We start from the raw sequence: 25,800 nt of genomic DNA, 5'->3' as shown, positions 1-25,800 counted from the left end.
GGCGGGTCCCCCGGGTACATCCCTCTCTCTGCATCATGCAGCCCCAGTTTCTGCCTAGCGTGAGGAGAAGACATGGCTCCTCTGGGCCCATGTGCTCTGGAGTTTTTTTTTTTTTTCCCTCTTTTATTTTATTTTTTCTCTTCCGTTCATAGACGGACACAGCATCCTTTGACAGTAGGGTTATGCACCTTCCTTCTAGGAGAGTTTAGGCAGAATTTACAGCACTTAAAGTGTTAACAACCTTTCCTTAGTGCCGCTCCTCGCAGGGGGCGTGGCTCCCCGGGCATAACTCACACCCTGCTCTAGCAGCCCCAGTTTTTTTTCTGCCTAACGACAGGAGAGGTCAGGCACTTCTGGAGTCCTGTACTCTGGAGTTTTTTTTCTTGCGATTTTTCTCGCTTATATTATATTATTTTTGTACCTGCATTTTTGAATCCTGTGATTCTTCTATCAACAGCCGACTGGGTGACAGGCTGGGTCCTCGACTCTTGTAGTCCCCCCCATGTTCGGCCATCGAGCGTGTGCCGGCCCTCAGCTCAGCATTGGGACGTCCACGACAGGCCCCGTTGCTCCAGGGGCGGCCGGGGAACATTTTGTTATAGGGCACACATATGACCGGTCTTTTATGGCTTTGTCACAGTGTGTCTGGCCGACAGCCATGCCATTTAGCGGACGTTGGATCTGTCTGGGAAACCTCCAGCCGGTGGTCGCAGGACGGATAAGTAGTGGCCCCTTGCTCAGGCAAGTGGTCTGGCTGGAATTGTTCACCTGGGAGGTCGACTGAGGGCTCGCCCTGCTTTCCTCTCTCCCTTATTTTTCCTCTCCCTCCTTTCCCATTGGGGCGGCTGTGAAGGGGGGGTTTTCTGGGGTCTCGTATACACGTGTAGCGGGGGCTGTGTGTTGTCACTGCAGGGGGCTGTGGTGTTCACTACAGGGCTTTTTCTGTGTGCTGGGATGTGTTTTTTGTGCTGGCTGTTTGCTGTGTCGCTGTCTTTTTAAAACTGCGCACGGCGGCCATTTTACCAGAGCCGCGCTCTATATAGCTTGGCGGCCATTTTAGTGTGGTCCTGGGCTCTTTTTTTACTCGTTCGGCAGCCATCTTGGTTTTCGTTTGGCCTCGTGTGACCGCTCTGGCGCTGCAAAAAAGACAGCGAAATCTGTCTGAGGGAGACGGACGCAGCGCTGCACAGCTTCTCAGCACACCTTGTCCTTATCAGACGGCGCTGCACCGGGAGGGGTGGTGAGTCCCAGGGGCCCCATACTCTGTTAGTAGCAGCCAGGAGGTGACCAGTGTTTTTTTCCCTGCTTTGCAGTGAGGGTGACACAGCGCTGGGACATTATAGAACCTGAACCAGGTACTTCTTCCCCAGCAATGCCTGAGTTAACCCTTGACGCCCCTCCCCCTGCCACATCTGTTGAGGCAATGTCGGCTGTCCTGGAGTCTTTTCTTGCCAGGTTTGAAGCGGCTAGTGCCCGGATGGGAGGTAAAAAGCGCCCCCTCCCTGAGCCTGCTTCTGGGGATGTCTCTGACGCAGAATCTGACAATGCTATTGCTGCTTCTGGTTCTGTAGTGTCAGAGGATGCGGGCTTAACCCACATGGACAGTGAGGATGACTCTGCTTCAGAGTCGGTTGCTGACAAGGAATTTGTTGGAGCTCTTATTTCTGCGGTGCGTGATACTCTGAAACTTGAGGAGGTGGCGGAGGCACCTGCCGTGACAGTCCCTTTTGGGTTCCGCAAACCGCCACGCACCGCTAAAGTGTTTCCTTGTGTTCCTTATTTGGACAGTATGTTGTACAAGGAATGGGATACACCGCAAAAAGTTTTTGCCGTTCCAAAAAACTTTGCAACTCGTTATCCCCTTGAGGAGGACTTTTTGAAAAAATGGGTCTCTCCTCCGTCAGTGGACCCTCCCGTGTCCAGACTGAGCAAGGCCACCACGTTGCCTGTGGAAGGGGCTCCTGCATTTAAGGACCCTGCTGATAGGAGAGTAGAGGCCGTGGCCGGCTCCCTTTTTACGGTGGTGGGTTCGGCGGTGAGGCAGGCTCTGGCCGGGACCCTGGTGGCACAGACCCTGGCTGAAAGGGCGAAGCTCCTGCTGCAGGAGCTGGAAGAACGGGACGCTTCCGAGTCCTTTAGGGACCTGGCTGAACAATTGGGTCAGAGTCAAAAATTTCTCTGCGAGGTGGCCATGGATACGATCCCCTTGCTTTCCAGGGCTTCCGTCTATGCAGTGGTTTTGCGCCACCTTGTGTGGCTGAAATGCTGGTCGGCTGACCAGTCTTCTAAGAAGGCTTTGGTGGATTTGCCCTTTAAGGGTGAATGGCTTTTTGGGGCGTCCCTGGATGACATCATTAAGGATGCCACGAGTGGTAAGAGCACGCTGCTCCCACAGTCTGGGAAGGGTAAGGAGCCTCGCCACAAGCAAGGACCCTCCTTTACTACCCCCAAGCAGTTTTTTCGTGTGCCCAGCACGGTGGGAGAAGGTCCGCAAGGTGCTAAAGCCCCCGCTGCGGGGCAGAAGCGCTCCTGGTTCCGCAAGCCCAACAAGCCTGTGAACAAACCTGCTTCCGCATGAAGGTCTGCCCCTGCCCGGATCTCGGGTGGGGGGGCCAACTTCACGAATTCGCGGATCGGTAGAGGTCTCTTCTGTCCGACCGTTGGGTTTGCGAAGTAGTTTCCTCGGGGTACAAGATAGAGTTTCTCTCTTGTCCCCCAAACAGATTTTTTCCTTCCAACTTCCTCCGGTTCGCCGGCAGGCTCTGTCAGGGGCTGTCCAGGATCTTCTGGACAGGGGGGGGGGTGATTTTGCCGGTTCCCTCGCAGGAACGGTTTCAGTGGTTTTAATCCAATCTGTTCGTGGTCCCCTAGAAGGAAGGTGTTCGCCCTATCTTGGACCTCAAGGCCCTCAATTGCTTTGTCAAGGTGCAAAAATTCAGAATGGAGTCGGTTCGCTCGGTGATAGCGGCACTCCACCAGGGGGACTTCATGGCGTCCTTGGATATCATGGACGCATACCTGCATGTTCCCATATGCACAAGACACCAAAGGTTTCTGCGCTTTGCGATTGATCAATTTGTGGCCCTCCCGTTCGGCCTGGCTTCGGCACCGCGGGTTTTCACCAAGGTGCTCGCCCTGATACTAGCCCTGCTGAGGCAACAAGGGATCGCTATCGTGGGATCGCTATCGTGGGATATCTGGACGACCTTCTCCTGAGAGCTTCCTCAGGCTCAGAGTTAGAGGAGGAAATGTCTATAACGTGTCAGACTCTCCAAGAGTTCGGCTGGCTTCTGAATCTCCAGAAGTCAGTGTTGGTTCCGTCCCAGAGGCTGGAATACCTGGGACTAGTCCTGGAATCTGTGGAGGCAAGAGTCTTCCTCCCATCGGAAAAACTAAAGACCCTGCAATCTGCAGTAAGGCAGTTGTCGACCCAGAAGTGGTCGTCTCTTCGCTTCTGAAGCATGAGCGTTCTGGGTCTGATGGTGGCGTCCTTTAAGGCGGTTCCGTATGCCCAATTCCACACTAGGGACCTACAGAAGGAGATTCTGTCACGTTGGGACAAGCTCCCGTCTTCTCTGGATTACCAGATTCAGCTGAGCCATCTGGTCAAGTCTTCCCTGGTGTGGTGGCTGACGTCTCCGGTGCTTCGGACCGGGAAGTCGTTTCTGCCGTGCCGCTGGACAGTGATCACGACGGATGCCAGCCTCTCCGGCTGGGGGGGGCGTTTGGGGCACTCAGTCAGCCCAGGGGCGATGGACTCGGGAGGAGTCCCGCCTACCGATCAATATTCTGGAGCTCCGAGCAATCAAGCTGTGCCTTGCCAGGTGGTCCCTGGAGCTGCAGGACCGACCGGTCAGGATCCAGTCCGACAACGCCACGGACGTGGCGTACGTCAATCATCAAGGCGGAACAAGGAGCTCGGCTGCGGCGACGGAGGTCGCGCACATCCTTCGGTGGGCCGAAAGGTCCGTTCCGGCTCTGTCGGCCGTGTACATTTCGGGAGTTCAGAATTGGCAAGCTGATTTCCTAAGTCGCACAACTCTGGCTCAAGGGGAGTGGTCTCTCCACCCAGAGGTTTCTCAGAGTCTGTGCCAAAAATGGGACACTCCAGACGTGGACCTTCTAGCGTCCCGCCTCAATCGGAAGGTGCCACGATTCGTGGCCAGTTCAAGAGACCCGTGTGTGGACGCGTTGGTGGCTCCCTGGGGTCACTATCGCCTAATCTACGCCTTCCCTCCTCTGAAGCTTCTTCCCCCGCCTGCTGCGCAGAGTGAAAGCCGAGGGGGATACCAACAATCCTGATCACCCCGGATTGGCCGCGCCGTCCCTGGTACGCGGACCTGGTGCGTCTGGTGGCAGACGTCCCCTTGGCGTCTACCCCTGAGAGAAGATGTTCTGTCGCAGGGTCCTATTTTTCACCCTGCTTTACAGTCGCTGGCTTTAACAGCATGGCTGTTGAGAGCCAGGTGCTGAAGGATCGAGGTCTGTCGGACTCAGTGATTTCTACCATGCTACGTGCACGGAAGTCTACTTCACTGAAGATTTACCATCGTACGTGGAAGGCCTACATCTTCATGTATGAGGAGATTAGTTGGCACCCCTGTACATACGTGATGTCCCGGATTCTGCTGTTCTTACAGCGTGGAGTGGATCAGGCTCTCGCCTTAAGTACAGTTAAGGGTCAGATTTCGGCCTTGGCTGTTTACTTTCAGCGACCATTGGCGGTGCACTCCCTAGTGCGTACGCTTGTACAGGGTGTCCGGCATGTGGCCCCTCCTGTGCATCCTCCACTGCCTCCATGGGACTTGAACTTAGTCCTCTCGGTGCTTCAAGAGTCTCTGTTTGAGGACATTCGAAAGATTCCCTTGTTGACTCTGTCCCAGAAGGTTGTTTTTCTGGTGGCCATTACTTCGGTCAGATGGGTTTCTGAACTGGTGGCCTTGTCTTGCAAGGCTCCTTTTTTGGTCATCCACAAGGACAAGGTGGTGCTGCGGCTGCAGCCGTCATTCCTTCCTAAGGTTGTTTCGGCTTTTCACATTAATGAGGACATTGTTCTTTCATACTTATGTCCTCGGCCGACGAACCCGAAGGAAGCCACGTTATATTCCTTGGACGTGGTTCGAGCCCTACGGGTGTACTTGTCTGCTAAGGCTCCGTTTCGGAGGTCAGATTCACTGTTCGTGTCGGTGACTGGTCCTAAGAAGGGTCTGGCGGTCTCGTCGGCCCCCATTTCTAGGTGGATCCAACAGGTCGTGCTTCAGGCCTATGCCCTAAAGGGGCGGGCGCCTCCCTTTTCAGGTTACGGCGCATTCGACTAGGGCGATTGGTGCCTCTTGGGCTTTATGCCATCAAGCGTCTGTTTTACAGGTGTGTAAGGCAGCGACCTGGTCGTCAGTCCACACCTTCTCAAAGTTTTACAAGGTGGATGTGAGTGCATCTTCGGATGCCTCCTTTGACCGCAAGGTTTTACAGGTGGCTGTTTAAGGTTGAGTTTCCTCCGTTGAGGAACTCTGGTTTGTTTGGGGTGAAGTTTGGTTTGCTGTTTTTTTCCCACCCCTCGTAATTTTTTGACACTGCTTGAGAACGTCCCTAAGGTCAATTGCTGCTGTGTTCGTCCATGAACGGAGGAGAAAATGGGATTTTTGTACTCACCGAAAAATCTATTTCTCTGAGTTCATGGATGGACCCAGCACCCTCCCCTCCTTTGTTTCTACTGCTTGTTACAAACTGGGGCTGCATGATGCAGAGAGAGGGATGTACCCGGGGGACCCGCCCCCTGGGAGGTGCTATACTGAGAAGTGTTTTAACACTTGAAGTGCTTTTTTTTTCTGCCTAGTCATCTCCTGAAAGGAAGGTAGATAACCCTAAGGTCAATTGCTGCTGTGTCCGTCCATGAACTCAGAGAAATGGATTTTACGGTGAGTACAAAAATCCAATTTTTTTTATAACATCATGTTGGTTCGTATCCAATAATTTTTGTTCTCTGTCTTTTAGCTATAGGTATTTTGAAATATTTTTTTTTTTAATGTCTGTCGGAAAACCCTTAGTATGCATTCTAAACAGAAATGGCAACCGTGTATGCATTCAAACTGCAAATCTTGTTCTGTGCCATGAGTGGTGTAACTGAAAGTTGTTGCTCTCTTAGGTATCGAAGAACTTCAGTGAAGTGTTCCAGAAGCTGGTGCCAGGAGGAAAAGCCACACTTGTGATGAAGAAAGGGGATGTAGAGGGGAGCCAGTCTCAAGATGAAGGGGAAGGGAACGCAGACGGTGAAAAAGGCTCCAGCTCAAAGAAAAGTGTGCCATCTGTTGATCAGTTTACTGGTGTTGGAATCCGGGTAAGAACCACCAGTGTTTGATAGAGTAGGAGGCGGCTGAGAGGTGTTTGGTACATTAATTAAATATATGACTTCATATCATATTTAAAGTTGCACTCCAGGCAAATATTAAACCATATTAATGCAGTTTTGTATTCTTTAAAGCTGCTACAGGTCTGCTCTCCTGTGCTGAAAAGAATTGTGTACATATACACGTGAATACACAGAACCGAGATCTGAGCCTATGTAAACGGGGGGGGGGGGGGATGGGTTTTGTGTTTTTGCAAAACAGGGAACAAAATTGATCTCTTACCTTAGTAGCACCTAACACCATACACACAAACACTGCCGCCGACTGTATCACTCAGCCCCGCCCCCTAAGCGCCGCGTTATTGGATGTGATTGACAGCAGCGCGAGCCAATGGCTGCGCTTCTATAAATCCATCCAATCTAGCCAGACTGAGTGGAGACGAGGACGTCGGGGCTAGTGCAGTAGGTTAACGGGCTCAGGTAAGTAAACCGGGGGGGGGGGGGGGGGGGGGCATCATTGCCAGTTTTTTTTTTTTTTTTTTTTCTCGTGAACCTTTTAAACAAACCTTTACAACCTCTAACACTTTGATCGCCCTAGATGTTTAACCCCTTTCCAGCTAGTGTTATTAGTACAGTGGCTGTAAGTCGCTAATCGCTGCCTTTACTAGTATAAATAAAATTAACAATTCCATAAATATATCCCATAGTTTGTAGATGCTATAACGGGTACGTTAACCAAGCAATATATGCTTAATGAGATTTTTTTTTTTTTACGAAAGTATATAGCAGAATTGTTTTGTTTGGATGTGTTTTTTTATAAGAGAGAGAGATATATCATCTCTTTTTTTAAATTTGTTTATAGTGCAAAAAATAAACTGATCAAATACCACCAAAAGAAAGCTTTATATGTGGGAAAACAATGACATAAATTTGACTTGGCTTCAGCGTTGCGTGGCCACTCAATTAAGGTCAATTAGTTAAAACATCATTGCTTTTTTTTTTTTTTTTTTTTTTTTAAACACTTCAGCCCGGACCATTTGGGTGGTCAAACACCAGGCCACTTTTTGCGATTCGGCACTGTCGCTTTAACTGACAATTGCGTGGTCATGCGACGTGGCTCCCAAACAAAATCAACGTCCTTTTTTTTTCTCATACGTTCATGGACGGACACAACGGCCTTTGACTGTAGGGTTATATCTGCTTCCTTCCAGGAGAGTTAGGCAGAAATACAGCACCTAAAGTGTTAACAACCTTTCTTTAGTGCAGCTCCTCCAAGGGGGCGTGGATCCCCGGGTATAACCCACACCCTGCTCTAGCAGCCTCAGTTTTTCTCTGCCTAACGTCAGGAGAGGACAGGCACTCTAGAGTCCTGTACTCTGGAGATTTTTTTTCTTGCGATTTTTTTTTTTTTTGTTCCTGCATTTTTGAATCCTGAGATTATTCTATCAACTGCCGACTGGATGACAGGCTGGGTCTTGACTCTTGTAGTCCCCCCATGTTCGGCCATCGGATATCATGGACACATACCTACATGTTCCCATATGCACAAAGCACCAGAAGTTTTTGCGATCGGGGAGGATCACTTTCAATTTGTGGCCCTCCTGTTCGGCTTGGCCTCGGCACCGTGGGTTTTCACCAAGGTGCTCGCCCCGATACTAGCCCTGCTGAGACAGCGAGGGATTGCTATCGTGGGATATCTGGACGACCTTCTCCTGCAAGCTTCCTCAGGCTCAGAATTAGAAGAGGACGTGTCTATCACGTGTCAGACTCTCCAAGAGTTTGGCTGGCTTCTGAATCTCCAGAAGTCAGTGTTGGTTCCGTCCCAGAGACTGGAATACTTGGGACTAGTCCTGGACTCCGCGGAGGCGAGAGTGTTCCTCCCGACGGAGAAACTGAAGACCCTGCAATCTGCAGTGAAGCAGTTGTCGACCCAGAAGTGGTCGTCTTTGTTTCTGCATGAGAGTTCTGGGTCTGATGGTGGCCTCTTTCGAGGCGGTCCCGTATGCCCAATTCCACACCAGGGACACCGTTGGGACAGGCTCCCGTCTTCTCTGGATTACCAGATTCAGTTGAGCCATCTGGTTAAGTCTTCTCTGGTGTGGTGGCTGACGTCTCCGGTGCTTCGGACCGGGAAGTCTTTTCTGCCGTGCCGCTGGACAGTGGTCACGACAGATGCCAGCCTCTCCGGTTGGGGCTGGCGTTTGGGGCACCCAGTCAGCCCAGGGGCGTTGGACTCAGGAGGAGTTCCGGGAGTTCAGAATTGGCAAGCCGACTTCCTAAGTCCCACAACTCTGGACCAAGGGGAGTGGTCTCTCCACCTGGAGGTGTTTCAGGGTCTGTGCCAAAAATGGGGCACTTACGACGTGGACCTTCTAGCGTCCTGCCTCAACCGGAAGGTGCCACGGTTCGTGGCCAGGTCGAGAGACCCGTGGGCGGACGTGTCAGATGCGTTGGTGGCTCCTTGGGGTCACCATCTCCTAATTTACGCGCGCCCCCCCCCCCCCCTGCAGCTTCTTCCTCGCCTGCTGCGCAGAGTGGAAGCCGAAGGAATTCCAACAATCCTGATCGCCCCAGATTGGCTGTGCCGCTCCTGGTACGCGGACCTGGTGCGTCTGGTGGCAGCCGTCCCCTGGCGTCTACCCCTGAGAGAAGATCTCTTGTCGCAGGGTCCGGTCTTCCATCCTGCTTTTACAGTCGCTGGCTTTAACGGCGTGGCTGTTGAGAGCCAGGTACTAAAGGACCGGGGGCCTGTCGGGCTTGGTGATCTCTACCATGCTACGTGCACGGAGGTCTACTTCACGAAAGATTTACCATCGTACGTAGAAAGCCTACATCTCTGTGTGAGGAGATGAAGTGGCACCCTCATACATACGTGGTGTCCCGGATTCTGCTGTTCTTACAGCGGGGAGTGGATCAGGCTCTCGCCTTGAGCACGATCAAGAGGCAGATATCTGCTCTGGCTGTTTACTTTCAGCGTCCCTTGGCAGCGCACTCGTTGATACGCACTCTTGTGCAGGGGGTCCGGCATGTGGCCCCTCCGGTGCGCCCTCCACTGCCCCCATGGGACTTGAGTTCGGAAGATCCCTTTGTTGACTCTGTCACAAAAGGTGTTTTTTTCTGGTAGCAATTACCTCAATCAGACGGGTGTCTGAACTGGCGGCCTTGTCCTGCAAGGCCCCCTACTTGGTCATCCATCAGGATAAGGTGGTACTGCGTCCGCAGCCCTCTTTTCTTCCTAAGGTCGTTTCGGCCTCTCACATTAATGAAGACATTGTTCTTCCATCATTATGTCCTCAGCCGAAGAACCTGAAGGAGGCCATTTTGCATTCCCTGGATGTGGTTCGGGCCCTTCGAGTATACTTATCGGCGACGGCTCCGTTCCGAAAGTCGGACTCACTGTTTGTGTCAGTGACTGGTCCCAGAAAGGGCCTGGCAGTCTCGTCGGCCACCATTTCCAGGTGGATCCGACAGGTTGTGCTTCAGGCCTATGCCCTGAAGGGGCGGGCGCCTCCTTTTCGGGTCACGGCGCATTCGACCAGGGCGATCGGTGCCTCTTGGGCTTTCCGACATCAAGCCTCTGTTACAGGTGTGTAAGGCAGCGACTTGGTCGTCGGTCCACGCTTTTTCAAAATTTTACAAGGTGGATGTGAGTGCATCTTCTGATGCCTCCTTCGGCCGCAGGGTGTTACAGGCGGCAGTTTAAGGTTGGAGTTTCTCCGTTGAGTAACTCCGGTTTTGTTTGGGGTGAAGCTTGGTTTGCTGTGTTGTTTTTCCCACCCCTCCAAATTTTTTGACACTGCTTGGGGAAGTCCCTACAGTCAAAGGCTGCTGTGCCCGTCCATGAACGGAAGAGAAAATATGATTTTTGTACTCGCCGTAAAATCCATTTCTCTGAGTTCATTGACGTACTGCTTGTTACAAACTGAGGCTTCTAGAGCAGGGTGTGGGTTATACCCGGGGAACCACGCCCCCTGGGAGGAGCAGCACTAAAGAAAGGTTGTTAAAACTGAAAGTGCTGTATTTCTGCCTAACTCTCCTGAAAGGAAGCAGATATAACCCTACAGTCAAAGGCTGCTGTGTCCGTCCATGAGCTTGGAGAAATGGATTTTACGGTGAGTACAAAAATTCTATTTTTTTTTCCCCACAAATAGAGCTTTCTTTTGGTGGTATTTGATCACCTCTGCGGTTTTTATTTTTTGTGCTATAAACAAAAATAGAGTGACAATTTTGAAACAAATGCAATATTTTTTAATTTTTGCTATAATAAATATAATGTATAATATTATTATAAAAATATATTAAAAAAACAATATTTTTTTCCTCTGTTTAGGCCGATACGTATTCCTCTACATATTTTTGGTAAAAAAAATCGCAATAAGCGTTTGGTTTGAGCAAAAGTTATAGCGTTTACAAAATAGGGGTTAGTTTTATGGCTTTTTTTTTTTTTTTTTTTTACTAGTGATGGTAGCGATCAGTGAATCTTCTTCTTTTTTTTTTTTTTTTTTTTTTTTTTTTTTTTTTCATGACTGCGACATTATGGCGGACACTTTTGACACATTTTTGGGACCATTGTCATTTTCACAGCGATCAGTGCTATAAAAATGCCCTGGTTACTGTGAAAATTACACCAGTAGTGAAGGGGTTAACCACTAGGTGGCGCTGTAGGGGGTTAAGTGTTCCCTGCATTGTTTCTAACTGTAGGGGGGATGGGCTCTCTGTCATATGACACTGATCTCCGCTACGAGTACACGGAGCCGAGATCAGTGTCATTCGCAGTGTTTACACAAGCATCTCCCTGCTCTATACCTCTGTGAGACTATCTAGTCCGCGGCACCCACAGTCCGACTCACGGGGAAGGCCACACGGCAGGTATTTAAAGGACCACGTACAGGTACGTGATAATGCCTGTCCGTGCCATTCTGCCGACGTATATCAACAGTGGGCGGTCCTTAAGTGCTTAAATGCAAGCAGTTTAAGTATCTTAACTTGCATTGGCTTCTTGCAGACTATTTACAACAGATTTCAAAGTGGTAGAGGAAAAAGCAGCATAAGTAGCCAGATGGGTCATGTGCTCAAAATGAGAATGCTAGTAGGATAGAGATAAGTTCATCAGGGTTTTTCCTTTCCTGCACTTTGCAGTCACACTCTAGGGTGGGTCTGAAGCTTACCAGTTGCCTGATTCATCCAATTGTCCCCCCAAACACCCTTAAAATACACTTTTATGGCTAACTAAGTAGCATCTGTCCAGCTGCAGGGCTATAACTCAATTACAAGTTTGTAGTGTGCTTGCAAGTAATTTGTACTATGTCCTTGCTGTTTTGCTCCCCATAGGTTTCCTTCACTGGCAAGCAAGCTGAAATGAGAGAGATGCAGCAGCTGTCTGGAGGACAGAAGTCCCTGGTAGCCCTGGCGTTGATTTTTGCAATCCAGAAATGTGACCCTGCCCCTTTTTACCTGTTTGATGAAATTGACCAGGCTCTGGATGCCCAGCACAGGAAAGCTGTGTCAGGTACTGTGCCTTTTTTTTTTCTGTTTTGTATCATTTCATTTTGTGTGCTTCTTGTTTTTGTTTGTGTATTTCTAGACCCCTTGCTTAGTAAAAAAAAATATTAAAACAGCATTGCCTTGAAGTGCATCTGTCACAGCAGAGTCAAAACCTGGACAAGCACCTGAAATCAGTAAATCTTTGGCACATTGTCCATTAACAGGGTTTATTGCCATCTGCTAAAATAAGAGCCCTGGTCAGTTTGCTGCTGCTGCTTGGTCGCCACTGGAGAGATTTCCCTTCACTTCCTGTGCCGGCTGATCAGGTTTCCATCCACCTCCGTGGATGGCGTGCGCTCCACTATCCACAGGGGACAGCCAGAGGACTGGATAGGCGTAAGACGACGTGACCAGGTACCGCCTCGACGTACGTTTCGTTAATTATGTCTTCAGGGGGCGTATCTGGTCACAGATGGTCATGTTGTTTATAGTCTTAAAGCCTAATTGCTAGATAAGAAAAATTTGTGTGTGTAGCCGCAGTGCTGGTTTACAAATGCACCAGACAAAGATACAAATAAAAACCGTACCACAGCGCCACTCCTGGTGACCCAAGTTGGCACAACAAATTAAAAAACATTTCAGTAGGGCCGAAACAACTAATCGATTAATCGACAACTAATCAATTTTTTTTTCTTTTTTTTTTTTTTTTTTTTTGTGCGTGTAACCGAAAGAGGAGCCGGACTGCAGGAGTTGGGAGTAGGCAGGCCTCCCCCAGAGGCAGTCTGCCACCTTTCTCCATGCCCCGGGTGGCAATGGTGGGTGTGTGAGGGGGTCCTCCCACACAGCCCGCCCTACCTGCTCCGCTTTGAAGCCCAACGGGGCAGAGGGACTCCCTATAAGGGAGTGAGAGGATCTAGCCCGCTCAACCAGCCCCGTTAGTCCTTTGCCTCTCTCTTTAGAGACCGCGTGGTCAAAGTGCGTGCATGTTAACCCAATTTCGAGTGCGTGTAAGTGTGGTGGTTTTTGCGGGAGGGGGGTGGGCGTTCTAAGCGCAAGCTTACCTCGCATAGCACACCCATCGGGAGCCGGGCTGAGACCACCAAACTCAATTCACATGTAGCTGAGACCGGGATCCGAACCTCTAGCTGCAGAGGTGAATGGCTTGTCAGCGCAGTGCCAATCGCGTTGAGCCACCGCAGCTCCCCATTTTCATAATCGATTAATCGGCCTGTAACATAAAGGGATTAAAAAAATAAAACAATTTGCCCTTTATAGTACAAAAAGAGCAAATCTCTACTGTAAATATTACTTTCACTGTCCCACAGTAAAAAAATGAACCCCTTACAGTAGCGATTATTTGCTCTTTGTACTAATTTTAGTTTTTTTAACCCCATTATGTTACTAAACATCTCAGGCCTGGGGTCACACCTCTGCTTTTTGCAGAAACACACTACGTTCATTTACATGGTTTCACATCCATGATTTTTTCAGCTGCTGTGTATTTGAAATGGGCAAGGACTTTTTTATTTTTTTTACGCAAAACGGTGCTTTTTTGTTTTTTTGTTTCAATATACTTTAATGGAAAAGCTGCAGAAAAACATTGTGGCAATTTGTGTTTTCTAATCTGCCCAACAACAGATTAGCCAAAAATAAATAAAAATGCAAATCGCAGCAAAATTTTTATTTTTTTAAAGTTATTAACCGATTATTCGATTAATCGAAACAATAATCGGCCAGTTGCAGCCCTACATTTCAGTATAGTTTGGTGCTAATTGTATCATACGCCTTTGCACCACGTAGTACCGCTTGCAAAATAAACGCATTACCTTTATTTACTAAAATTAAAAATGTAAAACTTTATTTGTAGTATGGCATAAAAAATGAATGCCAATCTATATGCTATGCGCTCATCTGTGTAGTTGGCACCAACTTTTTATGCTGTGTGTTTTTTTTACCAGATATGCATAGAAGTAAGTCCACGAAGACACCCTGTGCTATATAAGTTGTTAAATGTACCACAATAATGTGTGTGTATATATAAAATATTCCACTCTCCTTTGAGATCAAGCTCAATGTTCATACCATATGACTGCATAGTGCGTAATTTACGGTATATAGCTATTTCGTCTCATTCTGTGAGATTGCTCTCTTCATATTTGTACCCCTCCAATGTTTTGAAACCTTATCAATACCATAGAAAGTACATAGGGTGGGGTCACTATTATGAAAGAGTTTAATGTGTCTGGATAAACTGGTATTTGGGTATCTTAATATTTGCCAGATGCTCATTTATTCTAATTTTAAGCTGACATGTAGTTCGGCCCACATACTGAAGTGAACATGGGCACTCCAATAAGTAGGTAACGTGGCTCGAGCTGCACGTAATCAGAGGTTTGATTTTGAAATTTTCTTTGGTTACCACAGACTGGAAGTGGGACATTTTTTTTAGGAACCCCCGCCTTCCTAGTGGTTCTGCAGGCTTTGCACCTTGTACATAAATGAAATCCAGATCCGTCCAAAACAGTGGATGGTTTTCTCGGGGGATCTGGTACATTCCTGGCTATTTTAGGACCCGACCAATTCAAGAGTATATCCACTTCCTGGCTTTAGAGTAAGAAAGCGCAGTCCTCGCAGGTGTATAGCTCACAGGGAACCAGTCTGGTTGCTGATATCGGTACTCGATTGCTCTGGTCTCTCACAGGTGTAAGTGCGGCCTGCAGTCATCTGTTGGGTATACTGTATAATGCAGTATTACGGTACCCGTGCTAAAGATGGTGTCCGCTGCCTTTTAATAGGTGCATGAAGCGTGTGCCAGTGTGTAGAGCTGCGTCATGTGTGACATCAATTGTCATTCAAAGTGTGAAAGCGCTGAAAGCTCATAGATGTGATAGTTGGATGTCCACACATTTTTGGCCACATCTATTCATGCAAAGTTTTGGTGTGGTCTTTTTCCTCCCACTTCCCCACTGGTCAGTGCAACAGTCTATCAAATTAAAGGGAAAATGTCATGAACTATTTTCACCTGTCTTGGGTCTTGTATTGTGAATTGCTTAATTTTTCCCACAAACTAACTTTGTGTATTCTCCATCTTGTCTATTTATCTACAGATATGATCTTAGAATTGGCATCACATGCTCAGTTCATTACCACAACCTTCAGGCCTGAGCTGTTAGAATCTGCTGACAAGTTTTATGGAGTGAAGTTTAGAAATAAGGTACGTTTTCAACTTGTGAAGAGGAGGTCCAGCCTGGGTGAAAAAAATTAAAGTCAGCAGCTACAAATACTGCTGCTGTTGACTTCTAATATTAGGGCACTTACCAGTCCAGGGTGCCCACAATGTCGGCACCCCAGATGATCTTTGGATTGACTTCCAGGTGCTGTCGCCACCATTCCTCGTAAGGGAAACCGGCAGTGAAGCCTTTCCATTTCACAGCTGGTTCCCTACTGCACATGCGTGAAGCACACTGCGCTTTCTAATTGGCAAGGAGGAGGGGGGCCGATCTTCCAGGGGATCGGCAATAGACCTATCTCCTGAAGGGGGAACCTGTCCAACGGTGCCAAATGTGGCACCGGAGAGGGGGAGGAAGCATATAAGAGAAAGTTCCACTTGTGGGTGGAACCCCCCTCTTTAAGTTTGAAGTCAAATACGTTCCTCTATAGCCTGTGCTTTCCACGGTACTCTTTTGATAATCTATGTTTTTGATATTGTCACATACAGTATTTTTTCTGGGAGAATTAGAGCAATGCAATTTCTCTTCCGTTCTTGGAGGGACACAGCAGCAATTGACCTTGGGGTATTATCCTCCCTTTTAGGAGATTGACTAGGCAGAAAAACAGCATGTTAATTGTTAAACACTCCACACAGTACAGTACCCCTGGGTACATCCCCCATTCTCTGTTCTGCAGCCTCAGTTTTTTTCTGCCTGGCAAGGAGGTGACATGGCTCCTCTGGGCCCATGTGCTCTGGAGATAATTTTTTTTGCGATTTTCTTGCTTTTCTTTAGTTTTTCCTGCATTTTTGGATCCTGGGATCTACAATCAACTGCCGACTGGGTGACAGGCTGGATCCTTGTAGTCCCTTCGTTTCTGGCCATCGAGCCTGTGCCGGCCTTTAGCTACGCGCTGGGCCGTCCAGGTCATGGTGAGCTATACGCTCCAGGGCACACAAATGACCGGGCTCTATGTCTGTGTCAGTGTGCCGGGCCGACAGCCATGTCGTAACTGCGTGGAACGTTGGTTCTGTCCGGGATGCCTCCAGCCGGTGGTCGCAGGACGGGTAAGTAGCAGTCCCCTTGCTTTGGCAGGGTGGTGCGGCTGGGGCATTCCTGGGGAGGTCGATCGGGTGTCCGTCCTGCTTTCCTCTCCCTCCTTCCCTGCGTTCTGGGTGGTCGGCCGTGAGGTGGAGGGTCCGCCTGGGGGGCTCCATCCTGTGGCTGGTGGCTGTATCTGCTATCGGAGGTGCTGTTGTTTTTATTACTGCCTTGTGTGTGTGGGGGGGGGGCCTGCCCGGGGGTTTGCTGGTGTGTTTACTTGGTGTAGAAAAAAAACAATCGCGGCCGCCATTTTGACGGCACCAGGCGCCTTTATTAGTGATCGGCGGCCATTTTCTTGAAGCATGCATGCTGTTTTTTGCATGTCGGCGGCCATTTTGGATGGGATTTTTGCCTCTGCTGTGGCCGGGAGGGTGGCCTGTGGATCTTGCCTTGCAGTCCAAGGGCGGCTATTTGGGTGGGTCAGCATGGCGTCCAAACCGGATGCTTCTCCCCCAGACTTGCCGGAGTTAACCCTTAGTGCCCCTGTTCCTGCGACCTCTGTGGATGCTATGACGGCAGTCCTTGAGGCGTTTGTTGCCAGGATTGAAGCGGCACGTGGCCAGAGGGGGGGGGGTAAATAGCGCACCCTCCCCTCGCCTTCTTCTGGGGATGCCTCTCACACGGAATTGGACCCTGCTACTGCTTCCGGCCCTGGTTCCGTGGTGTCAGAGGATGCAGGTCTAGTCCACACGGACAGTGAGGATGACTCTGCTTCAGGGTCAGCGCATGATAGGGCGCTTGTTGGAGCTCTTATTACTGCGGTGCGGGATACTCAAAAAATTGAGGATTCGGCGGAGACATCAGAGATGTTGGTCCCTTTTTGGGTTCCGTAAGCCGGCCCGCACTGCAAAAGTGTTTCCTTGCGTTCCTTATCTGGAAAACATTTTGTACAAGGAATGGGATCGGCCGCAAAAAGTTTTTTTTGTTCCGAAATGCTTTGTGGTCTGTTATCCTTTTGAGGAGGACTTCCTAAAGAAGTGAACCTCTCCTCCGTTAGTGGACCCCCCTGTGTCCAAGCTGAACAAGGCTACCACGTTACCTCTGGAGGGGGCTCCCGCTTTCAAGGACCCGCAGCTAGGAGAGCTGAGGCTGTGGCCCGCTCCATGTTCACAGTGGTGGGGTCGGCGGTGAGACCGGTCTTGGCCGGGGCTCTAGTGTCACAGACACTTACTGAACGGGCAAAGTTGTTGCTTCAGGAGTGGAGGCGCATAATGCCCCTCCGGACTGTGTGGCGCTGGCCGACCAGTTGGTGCAGGGCCTAAAATTTGTCTGCAAGTCGGCCCTGGATACACTTCCCTTGCTCTCCAGGGCCTCGGCCTACGCGGTAGTGTTGCGCCGCCTTGTCTGGCTGAAGTGTTGGTCTGCAGACCAGTCTTCTAAAAAGGCCTTGGTGGACTTGCCCTTTAAGGGTGAACTGATTTTTGGGGCATCCTCTGGATGACATCATAAAAGATGCCACCGGAGGTAAGAGCACTTGGGTAAAGGTAAGGAGCCTCGCCGTAGGCAGGGGCTTTCCTTTACCGCCCCCAATCGGTTTTTTTTAGTCCGCCCGGTGCGGCAGGTTAACGTTTCCAGGGCAGCTAAGGCGGCCGCTGAAGGGCAGAAGTGCCCCTGGTTCCACAAGCCTGCTTCCGCATGAAGGTCTTCCCCCGCCCGTCTCTCGGGTGGGGGGCCGGCTTCGCGAATTTTCGGCTCGTTGGAGGTCTCTTCTTTCCGACCGCTAGCTTTGCAAAGTAGTTTCCTCAGGGTACAAGATCGTTTCTCTCTTGTCCGCCAAACAGATTTTTTCCTTCCAACCTCCAGCTTCCTACGGGTCGTCGGGAGGCCCTGTTTGGGGCTGTTCAGGATCTGCTGGTCAGGGGGGTTATCGTGCCAGTTCCTTTACTGGAACGGTTTCAAGGGTTTTACTCCAATCTGTTTGTAGTCCCCAAGAAGGAAGGCATCCGTCCAATCCTGGATCTCAAGGCCCTCAAATCGCAAAAGTTCAGGATGGAGTCGGTTCGCTCTGTAGTGGCGGAACTCCATCGGGGGGATTTTCTGGCGTCCTTGGATATCAAGGACGCGTACTTGCATATCCCCATATGCGCAAAGCACCAGAGATTTTTGCGGTCGGGGAGGACCACTTTCAGTTTGTGGCCCTCCCTTTCGGCCTGACTTCGGCGCCAAGGGTTTTCACCAAGGTGCTCGCTCCGATTCTGGCCCTGCTGAGGCAGCGCGGGATCGCTATTGTAGGATACCTGGACGACCTTCTTTTGAGAGCTTCTTCAAGCTCAAAATTAGAGGTGGATGTGTCTATCACCTGCCAGACCCTCCAGGAATTCGGTTGGCTGCTAAATGTCCAGAAGTCAGTGTTGGTCCCGTCTCAGCATCTGGAATACCTGGGGTTGGTCCTGGATTCCTCGGAGGCGAGAGTTTTCCTTCCCACGGAGAAACTACAGACACTGCAGTCTGCGGTGCAGCGGTTGGCGACCCAGAAGTGGCCGTCGCTTGGCTTTTGCATGCGAGTTCTGGGTCTGATTGTGGCGTTTACAGAGAGAAAGATTTACCATCGTACGTGGAAGGCTTACATCTCTGTGTGAGGAGATGAATTAGCACCCCCGTACATACGTGATGTCCCGGATTCTGCTGTTCTTACAGCGTGGAGTGGATAAGGCTCTCGCCTTAGGAAAAAAGGGAATTCCCCCAGGGTGGGGCTTTAACGGTAACAATTAAGGAAACATGTGATTTCAATAAAATGTATTATATAATTTAATACAAAAAGTATGAAAAAAAACTGTTTAAGAACAAAGTGCATAGATGCGTGATGGACTCATCCACAGGGATAAATTCAGGTCTACGCGTTTCGGAATAAAGTCCCTTCTTCAGGGGCCAAAATCCGTGTGGGGTTGTACTGTATGCAATAGAAAATACAATAAAGCATATTACAAAAAGTGTTCATGGTACATAACAAAAAGAACATGAGGTAAAATCTGCACAATACACATAACGTACCCTTAAGCAGGATTATTTCGGCCTTGGCTGTTTTCTTTCAGCGACCCTTGGTGGCGCACTCTCTGGTGCGTACGTTTGTGCAGGGGGTTCGACATGTGGCCCCTGCTGTGCGTCCTCCCCGGCCCAATGGGACTTGAATTTAGTCCTCTCTGTGCTTCAACAGTCTCCGTTTGAGGACATTAGGGAAATCCCTTTATTGACTCTTTCCCAGAAGGAGATTTTTCTGGTGGCAATTACATCGGTCAGACGGGTTTCTGAATTGGCAGCATTGTCTTGCAAGGCCCCTTACTTGGTCATCCACAGGGATAAGGTGGTGCTGCGGCCATCATTCCTTCCTAAGGTTGTTTCAGCCTTTCACATTAATGAGGACATTGTTCTTCAATCCTTGTGTCCTCTGCCAGCGAATCCAAAGGAGGCCGTGTTGCATTCCTTGGACGTGGTTCGAGCCCTACGGGTGTACCTGTCTGCTACGACTCCGTTTCGGAGGTCGGATTCACTGTTCGTGTCGGTGACTGGTCCTAAGAAGGGTCTGGCGGTCTCGTCTGTCACCATTTCTAAGTGGATCAGGCAGGTCATGCTTCAGGCCTATGCCTTAAAGGGGCGGGCGCCCCCCTTCCCGGTTACGGCGCATTCGACCAGGGCGATTGGTGCCTCTTGGGCTTTCCGCCATCAGGCGTCTGTTTTACAGGTGTGTAAGGCAGCGACCTGGTCGTCAGTCCACAACACCTTCTCAAAGTTTTACAGGGTGTATGCGAGTGCATCTTCGGATGCCTCCTTTGGCCGCAAGGTTTTGCAGACGGCTGTTTAAGGTTGAAGTTCCTCCGTTGAGGAACTTTGGTTTGTTTGGGGTGAAGTTGGTTTGCTGTGTTTTCCCACCCCCTCGATTTTTTACACTGCTTGGGGACGTCCCTAAGGTCAATTGCTGCTGTGTCCTTCCATGAACGGAAGAGAAAATAGGATTTTTGTACTCGCCGTAAAATCCATTTCTCTGAGTTCATGGACGGACACAGCACCCACCCCTCCTTTGTTTGTACTGCTTGTTTACGAGCTGAGGCTGCAGAACAGAGAATGGGGGATGTACCCAGGGGGATCCGCCCCCTGGGAGGTACTATGCTGTGTGGAGTGTTTAACACTTAACATGCTGTTTTTCTGCCTAGTCAATCTCCTAAAATTGAGGATAATACCCCAAGGTCAATTGCTGCTGTGTCTGTCCATGAAATCAGAGAAATGGATTTTACGGTGAGTACAAAAATCCTATTTATTTCTTATCCATTGCGAGAGACAGTAAGTGTTTTTAACCTTCAGATTATACTGCCACCTACAGTAAGATTGGACACTGGAAAACATTTACAAAAAATAAAAAAATCCTGTAGGCCAGCCCAGCAATGACCCCTCCTACCTGCATGCCTTCGTTTTTGGCTGAAGTCTTGAGAGGGTGAATTCTTTGACAACATTGCAGGGATATGCTGGTATTGACCTTCAAGCAAGGGGACTTTGCAGACAGCATTCTGGTAAAAGTTAGCTGCAGAGCACTTTCTAGGTCCAGTGCCTTGCCCTGTCTCTCAAGGCTCATTTAGTGAGTAAGCCAATAAGGCTGGTAACTGGGAGGCACCCCATTCACATAAAGACTGAGCACTTTTAATTTCCCTTTCTTGCTGGTTTTGCAGCAGAAGTGGGTGAAGTGACACATGCAAGCCGTTTTTCCCATTATACAGTAGTGAGGAAACATCTCCTTGCTGCTACTCCTGCTTTCAAAGAGCCACATGGGACACCATCTTTGATCCATTCTTCCAGTCCGCCTACAGTTATTTTGGTAACCTACTAGTATCTGACCCTCATCTGCTACTAGGATGCATTAAGGTGAAATAACACGTACCTTTACAACCCCTTTAATCTTTGTGGATGCTTGCATACCCCAGAGCTACAAACTAAAGTTTCACTCTGTGGAGAAGGACTCCCTGTGTGTGCCTGTCGGTGCAGGGGACTTGGAAACAGAAGTCGCATGAGAATGAGACTGGATCCTGTTTTGGGCAGAACTTCACTGCTGTGTTCAGTAGGTAATACTGCTGCCAAATGAGACCCTTTCAAATGGGAGTGGTTGTTCTTGGTTGGCCTACAATTCTATAGTATTCCTATAGATGGCATTATAACCTGAAGGTTGCAGACTTCCTATGTTTCTCAATGTACTCCAAAACAGGATTGTATGGTAAATACAAAAATCCTGGTTTTGCATATGTATTAATTTTAAAGCCGATTTTTAAACTTGCCCCTGTTCCAGTAGTTCACAAAGTCTTTGGCTGTTCCTGATTGGCAGGCACGGGATGATGTCTCTCCCGGACATGCGCAGGAGTGCAGTCATCACAGCACACAGGCAGTGTGCCGAAATTTAAACTGAGCAGCGCTTTGCGCTGCTTAGTGTACGTTTATAGAGAGGCTTGGGAACAGTCGGATAAGTATATTTTATTGCAGAAGAGACATTGCATGTCTTTTGCAATAAAGGCACTCTGCCTGTTCACATTATTTATTTTTTTGTCCACTTTACTTTATATTATGAACTATTGTAAAGTGGTGTTTTCACTTGTTTTCTCTATTAGTAAGATTGTATACTTTTTATATGTACCTGTAGCTGCTCCCTCTGGTGCCTTTCCCCAGCATCCTTTTCCAATAACTACGAAGATTAAATCTTATTATAATATATATAATATCTGAAAAGAATTTTAATTTGCCAATTAAAAGAAGCATAGCGATGCTGAGCCCTTGTGTTAGCTTTGCCTAAGAATGTATTGAAGTAATAGGTGGCGAGTGGCAAGATTAGTTGGGTGATGGGAGTTATATTTACAAAATGTACTATTTAGGTACTTGAAAACGATCCTCAGACTTCAAACTGTCATAAGTGTTGCTCAGCGTCTTTGGTTTCATAGGGTCATATGCACATGACTGCCTGTATATAAGTTTGCACAGTGATTTTAGCAGGCCTAGTTTTGGAACAGAAGCCCGGCTGTTATTACTGGGCAAGAAAAAATTCTTGGCCGATATCGGATAACAGCCTCCGTCACAGGCATCTGCTGCCCTTCACTCTCGTAACCTGCTCCTGAACACATGAAATGCCAGGCTTGTCGATGAGACAGCAGAGTCCTTACCGTCTGGGCAGAGGACTATATCATCTGCGTTATTTAACTTCTCCCATTGTACTTTTTTTTTTTTTTTTTTTTTTTTTTCAGGTGAGTCACATTGACGTAATCACAGCAGAACAGGCCAAGGACTTTGTGGAAGACGATACAACTCACGGTTGAAGCACCTGTCGCCAGTTCCGCCGGAAGGCATTGTACAAAATGTTACCCGCTGCTAACCTTTGCATCGGGTTCTGTATATTTAAAAAGTGTAAAATTTTGCGCTCGTTTAGCCTTTTTTTTTTTTTTTTCAAGAGTTGTTTTAATACTTCAGATGGCAGGCTTTTCATGTTTTGTACTATGATGTTACGTTTGTGTTCTGTACGTTGTGTTGGTTTTATATACCTGCTGTTGGTTGTTTTTGTTTTTTTGCCTTTTTAGGATTCCTCCCCCATCCCTGAAATGCTGTTTTTATGCTTTCCACAGAAGTGCATTTTAATTCTTGTTTTTACCAGACTGCCTTGTGGGAACCTCCTTTTAAAATAGCGTCAATAAAACAACTGATTTTACAGTGTGATGACATCATTGTCTGATAATAAATCACATCTCGTTATAGAGAGCAGTGGACCAGAAGTGTCATGATAATCTCCTCCTGGGTTTGAGAGGTTCCACTTGTAGGTCCAGACAGCTAGTAATTAAAAGACCAGGCTGCATTTCTTCATAGTGATCATTGCAGCCTGGTCACGTGCAGGCTCGTGGCAGAGAATGGCAGGCTGCCTGAGTTTATCAGCAGTTCTACTAGTTAATATGGCATTCCTAATCATGGCTGCTAAGTATGTAGAGTCATCTCATTAAAAGATGCTTAATTTAGTGTAACAACCAAGGTGAAAATCCAGCTTTAAAAAAAATCTGTCATTAAAGCCTAATTCAGAGCATAAAAACCTATACATAACAATGTACCCTGCCCCCAACCTTGCTCATTTTACTAGGTGATTGATAGAGAAGAATACTTGCCTTGCTCCGCAGTTTTCCTCCCCTATGGTTCTGTTTGTGTCAACTCGTCCCCTGATGCGGAAACCCTGCGAATCCTGACTCGCACTTCCATATGTGAACTGCTGGGAGTGACAATACAATGTTAATGACGCCCCCATTTCAGCTCACATATCGCACTGCGAACTGACAGTTTGGACCTGAATCAGATCGCATAGGTGTGAACACCCTTGCAATCCGATTCTGTTGCGGACCAAAAAAGGTCCTGTGAAAGTTTGGTGCGAACGCAATGCAATATCACCTATACTATCTGTATGGCTGAAATCGCATTGCATGTGATGTGCAGTGCGACTCGCATGCTATCTCGCACCATGCACAAGTGTGAACTGGGACTGATGAAACTTTGGATGGGTGCGACTTGTATACGACTTTGGCTTTGACCAGTGTCACAACTATTGTACTGTATAACATTCAGCTATGACTTTCGTGCAAGTTTTGAGGGTTAAAGGGTAACTCCTAGAGGTGCACCGAATAGAAATTTTTGTGCCCATACCAAAAATGCAGGATGCATTACCAATTAAATATTTATATTTTTATATATAATTGTATTCGACTTTTTAATTGATACTATGAATTTAAATTAACATGAATTGGCACAAGAAAAGCTCAAAAATGTGTCCTTTTTTAATTTCTATGTATGTCCACACTGGTTCGTTGCGCTTCTGCTGTGTTTAAAATCTTGCTTGCTGCATTTTTGGTCAGTTAAAAAAACCTTCATTGAAAACACTCCTCCCTGTTGAAATGCATAGTAAAACGCAGCAAGTGTTACGTTTTTGATGCATTTTTTGAGTCGCATGACCTATGAAAAGCAATACGTGACAAAATCGCATGCGTTTTCCGTTCCCTTATCGGCAAAAAAACAATCACACAATTTTCGCCCGATTTATGTTTCCGTGCATGTCTAGTAACTGCACTTTTATGGCGTGTACAATTGCGACACAAGTCAAAATGTATTTGAATGTTAAATAAAAATTGCCCTTTCCTTTTCAATCCATAGCACTTTTTTATTTTTTTCCTGTAAATTACAATGCAATATGGTGTTCTGTACAAAGGATGTGTGCAGAATGCCTCCCAGAAACATAATTTCCTGATTGTGCGATTGGTGCACTGATTTTTTTGGCATCCCTTGCAACAAAAATTTTATTTTTGGTAAGATACTCGCAATATGAAATAACATTTAAAGGGATGCAGACTAGAGCTGCACGATTCTGGCCAAAATGAGAATCACAATGTTTTTGCTTAAAAAGAAGATCACGATTCTCATGGCGTAAAATCTTTTACATTTATACAAAAATAAAAATGGGCTAACTTTACTGGCTAGTTTTTTTTTTTTTTTAATTCATTAAAGGAATTTTTTTCCAAAAAAATTGCATTTAAAAAGACTGCTGCGCAAACACAGTGCAACATAAAATATTGCAACAACCGCCATTTTATTCTCTAGGGTCTCTACTAAAAAATGATATAATGTTTGGGGATTCTAAGTAATTTTCTAGCAAAAAAATAAATAATGATTTTAACTTGAAAAGAGCTGTCAGAAAAAGGTTTGGTGTTTAAGTAGTTAAACGTTCCTAATTTACATACAGAAGTTTGATCCTTTGATGTGATACATTTAGACTTGACTTTCCACTGATAAAGAATGTTTTCAAAACTTGGCAGGCTGCCCAGACTTTGACTTTTGGCTGAGAGCAGCCAGGAAATTCTTTGCATAACAAAGTGCAGAGAGAAATTTTTTTGTCATGTCAAAGATAGTGAAACCCTGTGTCAAGAATTGCAAGGGGAAAAAGATTGTGATAACGATTCTTGAGCATTAATCGTGCAGCTCTAATGCAGACCCTGCAATTTTCCTCATTCGAGCCCTGACTCTGCAGGAGCTGGTTGATAACTATGAAATATAGTCCGGCAATAGTGAAGCCCGTAGGTAAAAGCAACACGCAATTTATTGTATGGTACTTGCAGGATCATACAGGCAATCGGGCATCAAAACATATAAAAGCTCCGCGGCTCGTAGCGTACTTGTATCAGCCAGCCTAACATGTTTCATCCTATAGTGGATATCATCAGAGGCGCATCCTATAGTGGATATCATCAGAGCCGCGGGGCTTTTATATGTTTTGATGCCTGATTGCCTGTATGATCCTGTAAGTACCATACAATAAATTGCGTGTTGCTTTTACCTACGGGCTTCACTATTGCCGTTTCTTCTCTGCACTTTTTTGCTTTTATTAATGAACGCAATGCATACCTTTTGGATCTTTGTGAATTCCGGTATGATCTTTTACCATTGATGTTGCCTGTGGACAACCGTTTTTTCACCTAAACATCCTGCTGGCAGCGAGACTGCAACTGCTCTACACGTTATTTAATTTCATGCCCATAATGATGATTTTCTGGTAAGCAGATTGTTTGCACAGTGGTGTGTTTCCGTTGTTTGCACACTGAAGTTTGGTGGAGGTCTTGGATTTCAACTTCATTGATGAACACATTCATTTTGGACTTTATTATATTG

At 47.6% G+C, this 25,800-nt stretch overlaps 1 protein-coding gene across 1 annotated transcript in view; it reads left to right on the top strand.

The window, feature by feature from the left end:
• SMC3 (structural maintenance of chromosomes 3) overlaps positions 1-22,818 on the top strand; it is a 91,377-nt gene extending 68,559 nt beyond the window's left edge. The window contains exons 26-29 of the mRNA XM_040361639.1: positions 6,146-6,337; positions 11,678-11,855; positions 14,938-15,044; positions 22,356-22,818. Of these exons, the coding sequence (XP_040217573.1) occupies positions 6,146-6,337; positions 11,678-11,855; positions 14,938-15,044; positions 22,356-22,427 (549 nt within the window). The 3' untranslated portion in view covers positions 22,428-22,818. The remainder of the gene's footprint in view (positions 1-6,145; positions 6,338-11,677; positions 11,856-14,937; positions 15,045-22,355) is intronic.
• Positions 22,819-25,800: the final 2,982 nt, after the last annotated feature.

This window comes from Rana temporaria, chromosome 8 (assembly GCF_905171775.1).
Source record: "Rana temporaria chromosome 8, aRanTem1.1, whole genome shotgun sequence".
NCBI classification, from domain to species: domain Eukaryota; kingdom Metazoa; phylum Chordata; class Amphibia; order Anura; family Ranidae; genus Rana; species Rana temporaria.
This window is presented reverse-complemented; position numbering and strand designations above follow the sequence as displayed.